At 45.3% G+C, this 12,663-nt stretch overlaps 1 protein-coding gene across 1 annotated transcript in view; it reads left to right on the top strand.

Moving 5' to 3' along the window:
* Positions 1–12,663, top strand: part of CNTNAP2 (contactin associated protein 2) — a 1,485,958-nt gene that overhangs the window by 1,344,042 nt on the left and 129,253 nt on the right. Inside the window, exon 21 of the mRNA XM_055084701.1 lies at positions 6,958–7,051. Within this exon, the coding sequence (XP_054940676.1) occupies positions 6,958–7,051 (94 nt within the window). The remainder of the gene's footprint in view (positions 1–6,957; positions 7,052–12,663) is intronic.

Below are 12,663 nucleotides of genomic sequence, written 5' to 3'. Positions count from 1 at the left end.
AACAGGAGACAGAAATCACATAGTGCCTTAAACATAGGGTTTTGGTATAAGAGTTTTTTTAACATCTTTATTGGAGTAAAATTGCTTTACAATGGTGTGTTAGTTTCTGCTTTATAACAAAGTGAATCAGTTATACATATACATATGTCCCCATATCTCCTCCCTCTTGCGTCTCCCTCCCTCCCACCCTTCCTATCCCACCCCTCTAGGTGGACACAAAGCACCAAGCTGACCTCCCTGTGCTACGCGGCTGCTTCCCACTAGCTATCTATTTTACATTTGGTAGTGTATATATGTCCGTGCCACTCTCTCACTTCGTCCCAGCTTCCCCTTCCCCTCCCCGTATCCTCAAGTCCATTCTCTACGTCTGTGTCTTTATTCCTGTCCTGCCCCTAGGTTCTTCAGAACCTTTTTTTTTTTAGATTCCATATATATGTGTTAGCATACAGTATTTGTTTTTATCTTTCTGACTTACTTCACTCTGTATGACAGACTCTAGGTCCATCCAATTCACTACAAATAACTCAATTACGTTTCTTTTCATGGCTGCGTAATATTCCATTGTATATATGCGCCACATCTTCTTTATCCATTCATCTGTCCATGGACACTTAGGTTGCTTCTATGTCCTGGCTACTGTAAATAGAGCTGCAATGAACATTGTGGTACATGACTCTTTTTGAATTATGGTTTTCTCAGGGTATATGCCCAGTAGTGGGATTGCTGGGTCGTATGGTAGTTCTATTTGTAGTTTTTTAAGGAACCTCCATACTGTTCTCCATAGTGGCTGTATCAATTTACATTCCCACCAGCAGTGCAAGAGTGTGAGTTTTCGCCATTTGTTATTACATGGAGCTGGGAGGTGTCTGGTGGACCAGTGTCCTGTACTCGGCTCTCCCACCTCAGAGGCTCAGCCCTGACACCCGGGCAGAGCACCAAGACCCTGTCAACCACACGGCCCAGAAGAAACAGGAGGAAAAAAAAGAAAGAAAGAAAGAAAAAATAATTAATTAAAGTTATTAAAATAGAAAAATTTTTTTAATTATTAAAAATAAAAAGTAATTTAAAAAGAAAGAAAGAAGAGAGCACCCAAACCAAAAAACAAATCCACCAATGATAACAAGCACTTAAAACTATACTAAAAAAGAAAAAAAAAGAACCCTAGTACAAATGGTAAAAGCAAAGTTATACAGACAAAAATCACACAAAGAAGCACACACATACACACTCACAAAAAGAGAAAAAGGAAAAAAATATATATGTATAAAAAAAAAGGAAGAGAGCAACCAAATCAATAAACAAATCTACCAATGATAATAAGCTCTAAATACTAAACTAAGATAAATATAAAACCAGAAACAAATTAGGTGCAGAAAGCAAACCCCAAGTCTACAGTTGCTCTCAAAGTCCACCTCCTCAATTTGGGATGATTCGTTGTCTATTCAGGGATTCTAGAGATGCAGGTACATCAAGTTGACTGCGGAGATTTAATCCGCTGCTCCTGAGGCTGCTGGGAGAGATTTCCCTTTCTCTTCTTCGTTCGCACAGCTCCCGGGGTTCAGCTTTGGATTTGGCCCCGCCAAGGCGTGTAGGTCGCCTGAGGGCATCTGTTCCCCGCCCAGACAGGACAGGGTTAAAGGAGCAGCTGATTCGGGGGCTCTGGCTCACTCAGGCCGGGGGGAGGGAGTGCACGGAGTACTGAGTGCGGGGCGAGCCTGCGGCGGCAGAGGCCGGCGTGACGTTGCACCAGCCGGAGGCGCGCCGTGCGTTCTCCCGGGGAAGCTGTCCCTGGATCCCGGGACCCTGGCAGTGGCGGGCTGCACAGGCTCCCGCGAGGGGAGGTGTGGAGGGTGACCTGTGCTCGCACACAGGCTTCTTGGTGGCGGCAGCAGCGGCCTTAGCGTCTCATGCCCGTCTCTGGGGTCTGCGCTGGTAACCGCGGCTCGCGCCTGCAGGCTGTGTTCACGCCGCCAACCCCAGTCCTCTCCCTGCGATCCGATCCGACTGAAGCCCGAGCCTCAGCTCCCAGCCCCCGCCCGCCCCGGCGGGTGAGCAGACGAGCCTCTCGGGCTGGTGAGTGCCGGTCGGCACCGATCCTCTGTGCGGGAATCTCTCCGCTTTGCCCTCCGCACCCCTGTGGCTGCGCTCTCCTCCGAGGCTCCGAAGCTCCCCCCTCCGCCCCCGCCCTCCCCCCGTCTCCAACCGCAAAGGGGCTCCTAGTGTGTGGACATCTTTCCTCCTTCACAGCTCCCTCCCACGGGTGCAGGGCCCGTCCCTATTCCTTTGTTTCTGTTTATTCTTTTTTCTTTTGCCCTAACCAGGTACGTGGGGAGTTTCTTGCCTTTGGGGAGGTCTGAGGTCTTCTGCCAGCGTTCAGTAGGTGTTCTGTAGGAGCAGTTCCACGTGTAGATGTATTTCTGACGTATCTGTGGGGAGGAAGGTGATCTCCACGGCTTACTCTTCCGCCATCTTGAAGGTCCCTCCCATCTTTACACTTTTAAAAGTGATTAACTAGATATTCAGAGACATGCAGGATACCGTGGGATACGCTGTGCTTAAGGTCTAAGTGACAGGAAGCTTGCACTGCAGCCTGGACTTGCTACACAACTTCTTTGATTTTTTTGACACCCCTGACTGAAGAAATTCTCATTTGAGCACTGGCTTCTAGGAAATCAAACGGAAAGAGTCTAAAATGCACAGAAGCAGAGGAAGAGCCTTGGGAAGGCATTGCTTCTGAGACAGGAAGGAAGGGGAGAGGGTATAACCGTTAAAAGAATGAAACAACCATTAAGAAGAACAGGATTCGATAGAAACTGCTTAGAACTCACTAGGCTCCTGATACAAGAATTAACTGCAATAAAGGAAACCTCCAAGATGTAAGGAAAGCCCTGTAGAGTTTGCTAGAAGCATCCAGGGCTGAGGGAGGAGACCCACAGGAGGACCAGCATGGGGGCTTCAGACGTCATGGGAAAAGCCGTGCCCCGCCACAGAGAGCAGAGAAGTTCTGGTTTGGCGGGGCTGGAACTGGTCTGGGGTTGCTGGGCCAGCACAAGGCCACTGTCTGGAGTGCAGGTGGGGACCCAGCGTGTGTGGGGGTGGGGCTGGGGAGCTGGGGGCAGGGGGCTTCAGAGCACACAGGCCACGCAGGGCTGCCCAGGGGCTCTGGTTTCCAGGGGAGACGGAGGGTCACCAGGCCATAGGCTCACGGAGGCATCCTGCTCTGGGCCTGTGGCTTGGGCAGACCTCACACCCTAGGCCGAACCTCTACTACCTCCCCGCCCCCAAGCCAGCACTGGAAATTTCCAGAAGCCCCTTCTTCCCTCCAGGGCTGAGAAAGTTTAACATCCTGCTCATTTTAAAGGAGATTAAAGGAATTCGTGTTTATCATAGAGCAGATATTGAAGGGTGAACTGGAGCCAGGAGGCAATGAATGGATTACTGGCGCAAAGAGAGTCACATACCAGGGACCACGATGGGGATATCACTGGGCGGGGATATCACTGGGCGAGAGACGGGAAGAGGATGGGGCTTGTGTTGGGAGGATTCCAGAAAGCAGGATTGGGTGCTCTAAAAAGCGGGGGCAATTCCGGAATCGGGCAGCTTTGCAACCTTCGTCTGGGAGGCAGGAAGAGTGGAGTAGGGCTAGAGCTATTATTTGAGAACCGAGCTGGGAGAAGGTGATGTTCAGTCATGGTTTTGGTGGCACGGCTCTTTTTTTAAAATTTCCTGTATTCGTTTTCTACTGCTGCTGTAACAACTTACCACAAGTTTAGGGTAACGCCGATTTATTATCTTATGGTTCTGGAGGCCAGACATCCAAAATTAGTATCACTGAGCTGATGCTCAGGTGCTGGCAGGGCTGGTTGCCCCGGCGCCCCAGGCTGTGAGGGGAGAATCTAGGTCCTTGCCTTTTTCAGCCTCTAGAGGGCGCCCGCATCCCGTGGCTCGTCACCCCAGAGAGTCCGGGATCCTTCACGGAGCCACGTCTTCAAGGCCCCCGAGCTGCTCTTGCCTTTCCTGCCGTGCCCTCCACTTCACCTCCTCCTGTTCCCGCAACCCCACCTGCCTCCCTCCTCCTCAGCACAAGGCAGGAGGGAGTGTGAGAGAGAGAGAGAAGGAAAAAGTCAGCCAGACTCTTCTTTCCTCGTAGCTGTCCTCCTGCTTTCCTCTTTTATTACAGAATTACCGCAGACACGAGAGTTTGATCTTTGTGAACGTTAAAGCCTTCCTGTGTATCTTCAGCATTTGTCATATTTTCTATGTCAGTTGTTCCAAAAGATTTTCCCTAACTGAACAAGTAATTTGTATTAGAATTATAGATCATTGCCCACTTAGATTCCTGTCCAACATTTTTTCATTAGTGACTTCATTAATGAATGAAGACTTGGCATGTTTGTGATATTTATAGATAAATCAAAACCCGGCAGAATCACTGATGACAGAATCAAGATTCAAAAATTTTTGAGTAGGCTGTTATTATGCTTCAAAACAAAAGAAATAAATTTAGTATAAATAAATGTAAATTTTAGCTTTTGGTTCAAGTCACCAACTGCACATATGAAGGAAGGGGAAGAACTGAAAGTAACCTATGGAGACAAACTAGGAATTTTATTTTACATGAGCTCAGTAAAGATAATATACAATGTGCCCAAAAGCCAACTCTGTCTGGTCTGGGTCCCTAGAAACAGTTCAGGAAAAGAAGGGTAATTCTGTTGTGTGAATCAGGCCACCTCTGAGCACTGATTTCACCTGTGTCCGCTGCTGGAAGAGTTGCAGGAACGAATGTCAGCACATTTTTATTGAGGAGCTGCTATGTGCTCAGCACTGTCCTGGGCCCAAAGATACAAGAAATATAAAAGTCTAAGCAGAGAAATTTGATATATTTTTTAAATTGGGTACCATATATCCATAAAATGGAATACCCATCATTCATTGCAAGGGATGATTTAGTTGTATGTGTATTGACACAGAAAGAGTCTCCTATTACATTGTTAAGTGATGAAAAGTAAATGCAAATGCAAAACAATATGTGTAGCTGGGTGCCATCCAATTTTTGTAAAACATCAAAAGAATAGACAAAAAATTAACATTAAATTTTTGTCTGCAAATCTATTATTTTCTCTAAAATGAACATATATTCTTCGTATCCATTTTTAAGTTATTTAACAAAACAGATTAAATGAGAAGTGTTTGGGGGAGATCATCACTGAAGCATAGTAGGGTAGCTTACTAATTATTGATATATCGGCACTTTCAGGAAGCCTTTTGACAACAGGGAGTAGGAGTGGATGGAGGGACCGCAGCAGTTATGCACGTGTGCCACCAGATGGCGCCAAAGCAGCTAGTTAATATTTAGCAGCAGAAATAGTTGCCTTTGCTCCAGAGAAAATACAATAAAGTAGTAAAATGTTTAAGACTCTCTGGCCAAAATAAGTGTTTTGTTAAAGATGCATTTGAAATTGTAGAAAGCTTTTCAAAATTATAGTCGAACACGCCGCTGATTGCTTTAATCATGTGTTTTGGACTTTTATCACAGTGCTACCAGATACTCACCCATGCACAAAAAGACTTACAGTACCCATTCTGCAGGTCAAAACTCCCAAAATTTCTGAGACTTGATGATTCTTTGACTCTTAACCTTGAGAAACAATAACCTCGAGGTTTCTAGTAAGCAGTCTCAAAATTCCGGTGTAGGCGGTCATTAATAATTAGCCATCATTCCTCAAAGTAACTCATTCTCCTCTTGACAAGTGAGTTTAGCTCCCTCCCCGCGCACTTCCAGCCACCCTCTCCTTCCCGGAAGCAGGTCTCCTTCCTGCAGCTTTGCCCATCTTGGCCCCTCAGGAGCCAAGACCCGGGAGTGGATCTAGTTTCTGGAGTCTGTGCTACTGCCTTCAGCAAGTAGCTTCCTGGTGCAGTTCCCACGGGAAGGCCCTGCCAGTTAGGGATGCAGTGTTTCCTCCTGACCCACACCTTGCCTTATGCTCACCTGAGCAGGTATTAAACTCATTTCAGAAAAATGAAAGGTTACAAGAGAGGCTTTTCACATGTGGGTACACAGAAGCACAGAAAGTTCTAGGAGCTCACAGTTGGGGAAACACAACCAGAATGTTTGGGTTGTAAAAATTCAGCTAAGGCAAGAAAAGCCACTTAGGGACACAAAGGACAAGAGAAGCCCTGTGATTCTGGGACACCACCACTTGCACTTTTACGTGGAAAGTGTAATCAGAAGTGTGCACTGCTACAACAGGCATTACCTGCAAGCTAGTCCCACCTGCTTCATTTTCTCCTCCCTCTGCTGCCAACTCAGCTCCACTCTGAAAAGACAGCTCTGCTACAGCACAGGTGTCTTTGTCCCCTCCAGGCTCTGATGTCCCTGCCCCGTGGCAGGAAGGAGAAATCACCCTTGTTTTGATAAGCAAGAAAACTGTGAACCTGAATCTCAGCATTTGAAATACATATCCATATATATTAACATATTCATATTCATATTTGAACATGTATATATTCTGAAGATCAATATTTGTGTGCAAGTTGATAGACCCAAACGGTGAAGAAAACAGTACAGTAAGACGATCCTAAAGAAAATCCATCGCTATAGATGTAGCATTTTCTATCTCAGAGGTCAATACTAGGGATTCGATCAAGCAGGTTTCACTCTGTTAAAATGAGCAAGGATCTTAATCCCGCAGATAAATTATCCACAGAAAATGTGCGTAAGCTGGAGAACAATTCATAAGGGTCTTCACTTGCCAAGCTCAATTTGTTTTTCCAATAACCCCAGCAAAGGAAGGGATGGACTTCCCACTTTCTCAGGCTGGTATTTCAGAGTCAGCAGTGATGAAATAAGATCCAGAAACTGAGGTTCAAAGAATGAGGTCATCCCCCCTGGGAGATCTGAGTCCAGTGCAGGATGGTGACATTCTTCTAAAAGTGTCTCTCTTTTTCTTCCTGCAGCTGGATCATTATCCTTCTGTGAGTTACCATCTGCCAAGTTCATCTGACACTCTGTTCAATTCTCCCAAGTCGCTCTTTCTAGGAAAAGTTATAGGTAAGAATTTGGGGTAAATTGCTTACATAATTTTCTAAAGCTAATTCGCCTTTGAAATACATTGTGATTGGTGGTGGAGGCCTCTAAGTCAATGATGGTGATGAAACCCATGTTATGTGGTGTGTGACAGACTAAAACACATATGAAACCGAGTATCTGCTCCTGGCTTCTTGATCTGGAATCTGTTCATTTAAGAGCCACCCTGGCCCTTCTCTTTACTACACATCAGTGCTATCTAGATTAAATAGGGATGTGATTGGCTAAGCATTTTAAAATGATTAATGTAAAGCCAATGAATTTTTTTTCTAAGAGGACATACATCGTGAACCCAAAGTGGAACTAGTCAGATGGTGGGTAATGTGCCGCCAAGGAGGAGGTGAATTTGTGATCAGAATGTTATTAATCGTTAAAAGCACTCACTTTAAAAGATGGGGGGGGGGTGGAGGAGCTAGCAGATAATGAAGAGAACAGGGGACCCAGCCTATAATAGTAAATAACAGTAATACACACTTATATAGGACTTTCTATGGGCCAAGCTCCATTTTAAGCACTTCAGATACATGAACTCATTTACTCTTCCTAGCAATTCCATGAGATAGTCAATATGATCATCTCCATTTTACAAATGAGAAAACTGAGGCACCAAGAGGTTAAATAACATACCCAAGGCCACCAGTTGAAGTGGTGGCATCAAAACTTGGACCCGGGCAGTCAGATAGCGGGGTCTCTGGTCCTGACTACTGTGCTGTAACCTGTGTGATGGTTGACTCAGGAATGAAAGAGAAAGGCAGAAGAAGGAGATTTGGGTAGCAGAGGTTGGCCAGTTGAGGGGTAAGCCCTATATGCCATGTCAGAGAGTGGCCAAGAGCAAAAAGTATTCCAGGACTTAGAACCAGGAAGACACCAGGCAAGACAGGGGGCAAACAGAGTTGTAGGTAAGGCCCCATGGGAAAGGGCCACATCCTCAGCAAAAAGGCGGGAAGGAGGGGCAATAGCTCAGTCGGTGGGGTGGAAGTGGAAAAGGAAAGAGGGCCCAGACTCACGGGTCACCTGCCGTTTTAGGCATTGTGCTAAAAGTCTTACGTGTGTAAATGTGACAACTTAATGTCACAACAATCCCGTTAAGCAAGACCTATGATTATTATCCTCATTTTACAGAGGAGGAAACTAAAGCTGAGGATGGTCAGTATGCCACAGTTACTCAACTAGTATGTGGTAAAGTAGAGTTTTGAAGCTGCGTCTCTCTGATGAGAGTCCATGGTTACACAGATCAACAGAACTTGTCGTTAAGGGTCAAGGTCCAGAAGGAATGCAGCGGAAAGTCGAGTGATGCCATTATAATTTATCTACATATGCCAGTATGTTAGTGGAGTAGAGGCTTAGGCGTCCGTAAGGCACGGACCCTGAGATGTTGGTGAGCACCCACATGCTGCCACATGCCTTCCACAGTTCAGTGAAGAAGAACTGGAAATTTTAAGTATTCCTTCAGGGTTGTAATGATTCCATCAAAACAAACCCTACTCTATGACACTGATATTCCTAAAGACACTGCACTATGATATTCCTAAAGTAACAGCCACCATGAACATACTTGAAACAATGGACTTTATTTCTTTAGTGAAACTCACAAAGTCAAGGTTGACAGGAATGTTGGGTGATTGCCAGGTTCCCTCACTATGAGTAACACTCTCTTGTTCATCAGCATTTCACGTCAGGTGATTAAATTGGTACTTCAGCAAAATTACAGTATGCAACGAGGCATGGACCTTCAAGATCACGAACAAATAACATTGGAAAGGCAAATCCGCTATAATAACTAAGTATTTACTGTGCTAGAAATCTGTGTCAAGCTAAAAGCATAACATGAACTTCAGATGTATGAATGCTACACCCAGAGTTTTCTGTTCACCAAAGGAAAATTTTGCCGTGCAAATAAGCTAACTGTACATGTGATGAGGTACAAAAATAAACGCAAATACCTGTAAGGACATCCGCAGTCCCGACATGGAGGTGGCCTCATGGCCTCGTGCACCTGAGGGTAAGTTAAGGTGATGCTGCAGGTCCCACACGAGACTTGTAGCTGAGACGGACTCTCATCCACACCAGCCCTGGAGCTCTGTGCAGACGAAGGCAGTGTGTCTCAGCTCCACTGTATCCTAACAAGGAGCAAGTGCTCAATAAATATTTGTTAAATTAATAAAGAGTAGAAGGGAAAAGAAACAAAAAGCATATCCTACAGAATGAGAGGGTATGGATGATGATGCTAAGACAATAAATAAAAATGAGCACAGAAGTGAGACCTGCCATTCCCACACACCTTGCAATCTGGTTTTCCTAAGAGCAGGTGTCTGATAATAATGGAGTAGAAAGCATGTAGGCTTTGGAATCAGGCAAAGCTGGTGTCTCAGTCAGCTCAGACTAGGTGGCTTAAGCAACAGACATTTATTTCTCACAGTTCTGAAGGCTGAGAAGTTCGAGATCAAGGTACCAGCAGATCGGGTGTCTGGTGAGGGCCCACTTCCTAGTTTGCAGACAGCCGTTTTCTCATTGTATCCTCACGTGACATAGAGAGAAGCAAGCTCTCTCCTGTTTCTTCTCAGAGGGGCACTAATCTCATTCGAGAGGGCTCCACCCTCATCATCTAATCCCAGATCCATCCCCTGATGTCATCACATTGGGGGTTAAGATTTCAACATATTAATTTGGGGAGACACAAATTACAGACACCTCGGTCTGTAGCATCTGGTGGTGTTTGAATCCAGGCTCTGCCCCTTATCAGTGTTGAACCCTTGCGTACATTACTTGAACCTCACAGGGCCTGGGTTCTCTCAGTTACAAAATGGGAACATAGTGCCTACTTGCAGGCTGTTAGCTTCCTGTAGTTGGAGTGTGTTGTCTATTTTTCCTTTTAACTAATCTATTTGCATCAGCCAGATCAGTGCCTAGCGTATAGAAGGTGCTCAAAAAAATATTTGTGGAGTAAATGAACTACCTTTTTAGTATTCGGTTAATAACATCTTAGGAATAACCAATGTAATGCCTGGTAATAATTAACAAAATAATTACTGTTTTTTGTTTTGTTTTTGCGGTACACGGGCCTCTCACTGTTGTGGCCTCTCCCGCTGTGGAGCGCAGGCTCAGCGGCCATGGCCCACGGGCCCAGCCGCTCCGCGGCATGTGGGATCCTCCCGGACCGGGGCACGAACCCGTGTCCCCTGCATCGGCAGGCGGACTCCCAGCCACTGCGCCACCAGGGAAGCCCTAATTACCGTTTTCTGATGCTGGCTCTGTGCCAGTCATTCCAGTGTGTGTTCTAAGTACAGTGCTGCCTGTCCTCACCACACTGCCCTGGACCACTGTTACCCTCATTGTACAGGAAACGGAACCAAGGCTCAGAAAGGTTATTTTCTTAAAGCAGGTTTCCCAACAGCAGCGCTATTGCAGTTTGGGGTCAGATACATAATCCTTTGTTGTGGTGGTTGACTTGTGCATTGTAGGGTGTTTAGCAGTGCCCCACCCCCGCCCTCTACCAACTGGATGCAAGTAGCAACCCAAGTTGTGACAATCACAGCTGTCTCTAGATGTTGCCAACTGTTCTCCCCAAGGGCAGAGTCACCACCAGCGGAGAACCACTGGCTTAACGTCCCCCCTAGTCATTGGTAGAGGTGGCATTTGAAACAGATGTGTGACACCAAGAGCTAGCCATTGCTTCCTGGTAACACCTGCGTCTTTCGGAAAGACGAAGAAGCAAGGAAGAGATCTGATACTCTGAAGATAAATTCTGTTAATACAATCAAAGGAGTCACAGTGAGGACCACAAAAGACATGTGGGTGTCTGGCGAGGCTGATCACTGGCCACCTCCTCCAGCCAATGTTCCTTAAAAGCTTGGTCATTTAGTAGAAGCAGGACAGAGGAGAAGCACTTTAAAATTTCCCTCTGAAATTGGCATACACTTCAGTGAGAAAGAACCAATATGCATTCACCAGCTCTGTACATATCCACCTGGAAAGACGGATTGAACTTCAGAGGGATATCCAGTATAAACCAGTAAGGTTTTGACACCCCCAGCGATCCATGCCCCCAGGATGTTGGTTAGCTGAGTCGGCTGCTAATCAGAAACTGACCGCATAAAAGAAGGAAAAGGAGGTGGATCTAAATAAATAGTAGGACTCCACATGGAGCTCTTTGATGAACACTGCTTGAAAAAGGACACATAAAAAGAATGAAAGAAGGATGCCTAGTCAATGACAAGTGTGACTTCTAAAGGGAACAGAGGAAATATATTCTAGAAATAAAACGGTGATCGCTGTCACCCAACATCAGAATTTTGAAATGAGTTGCCATGTTTCTGAATCCTCCAAGCCAGGAAGGAAGTCGGGATCCCTAGCAATGAGCAAAGCTTCACAAAGTAGAGATATCACCAGACCTAGTTATGTCCATCATTTACTAGCTGAGTGATGTCATAGACTTTATATGTGTGATTTTCAGCAACAGATTTAATAATCTTTCAAGAGAATCTTTAAGTCAACTGGAAACCTGAGGCAGGTCTTCTGTATTACTCACGTTTTTCCAACAATTCTATCAACGCCTTGGATAAAGACACAAATAGAATGTTTATTAAGTTTGCAAACGACACAAAGCTGAGAGGGATGGTTTAATAAGCTGGATGATACAAAGCACTTCAAAAGCATCTTGACAGGCTAGAAAGATAGGATAAAAATAATAAGATGTTGGGCTTCCCTGGTGGCGCAGTGGTTGCGCGTCCGCCTGCTGATGCAGGGGAACCGGGTTCGCGCCCCGGTCTGGGAGGATCCCACATGCCGCGGAGCTGCTGGGCCCGTGAGCCATGGCCACTGGGCCTGCGCGTCCGGAGCCTGTGCTCCGCAACGGGAGAGGCCACAGCAGAGGGAGGCCCGCATACCACAAAAAAAAAAAAAAAATAATAATAATAATAATAATAATAATAATAAGATGCAATATAATGAGATAAACTTAATTCCTGCACTTAGACCAAAAGGAAAAAAAAGCACATAAGTAGAAGATGGAAGACTCCTGGTATCACGGAAAAAGACTCAGGGTGTTGGTTTTATGGACAGTTTGATATGAGCCAATATTATGTGGTGACTGATTTTTAAAATAAATACAGTACTGAACTACCTTAATAAGAGAATTGTGTCCATAGCAAGGAAGTACAGTCAGACCTCAGCTGGGATGTCATGGCCGATCCTAGGCACCTCATTATAAGATGTATATTAATCTTTAAAGAAGACCAGATAGATAAAGGACCCCTAAAGGAAAAATCAAAAGACCTGAGGATATTTATACCAATAAAAAGATATGATTTAAGGGAAGTGAAAGAATCCGTTTTCAGTATTTGACGACTGCTCCATGAAAGAAGGGTTAGGCTTTGTAGAGGCTTACTCAGTGGGACCAAAGTAGCCCAGTGAGAGGAAAATTTCAGTTTCCTATTAGAAAGAACTTCCTAATAGCTAAGCTATTCAAAAATGAGTGGCCACTATTTTGAGGCAGTGGACTTTCCAAGATTGAGAGTATTTAACAAAAGCTAAATGGAAATTTGTCCTGTACTTTGAGGAGTTTTCTGGATTGAGTG

The sequence above is a fragment of the Physeter macrocephalus genome, chromosome 5 (genome assembly GCF_002837175.3).
Source record: "Physeter macrocephalus isolate SW-GA chromosome 5, ASM283717v5, whole genome shotgun sequence".
NCBI classification, from domain to species: Eukaryota; Metazoa; Chordata; class Mammalia; order Artiodactyla; family Physeteridae; genus Physeter; species Physeter macrocephalus.
This window is presented reverse-complemented; position numbering and strand designations above follow the sequence as displayed.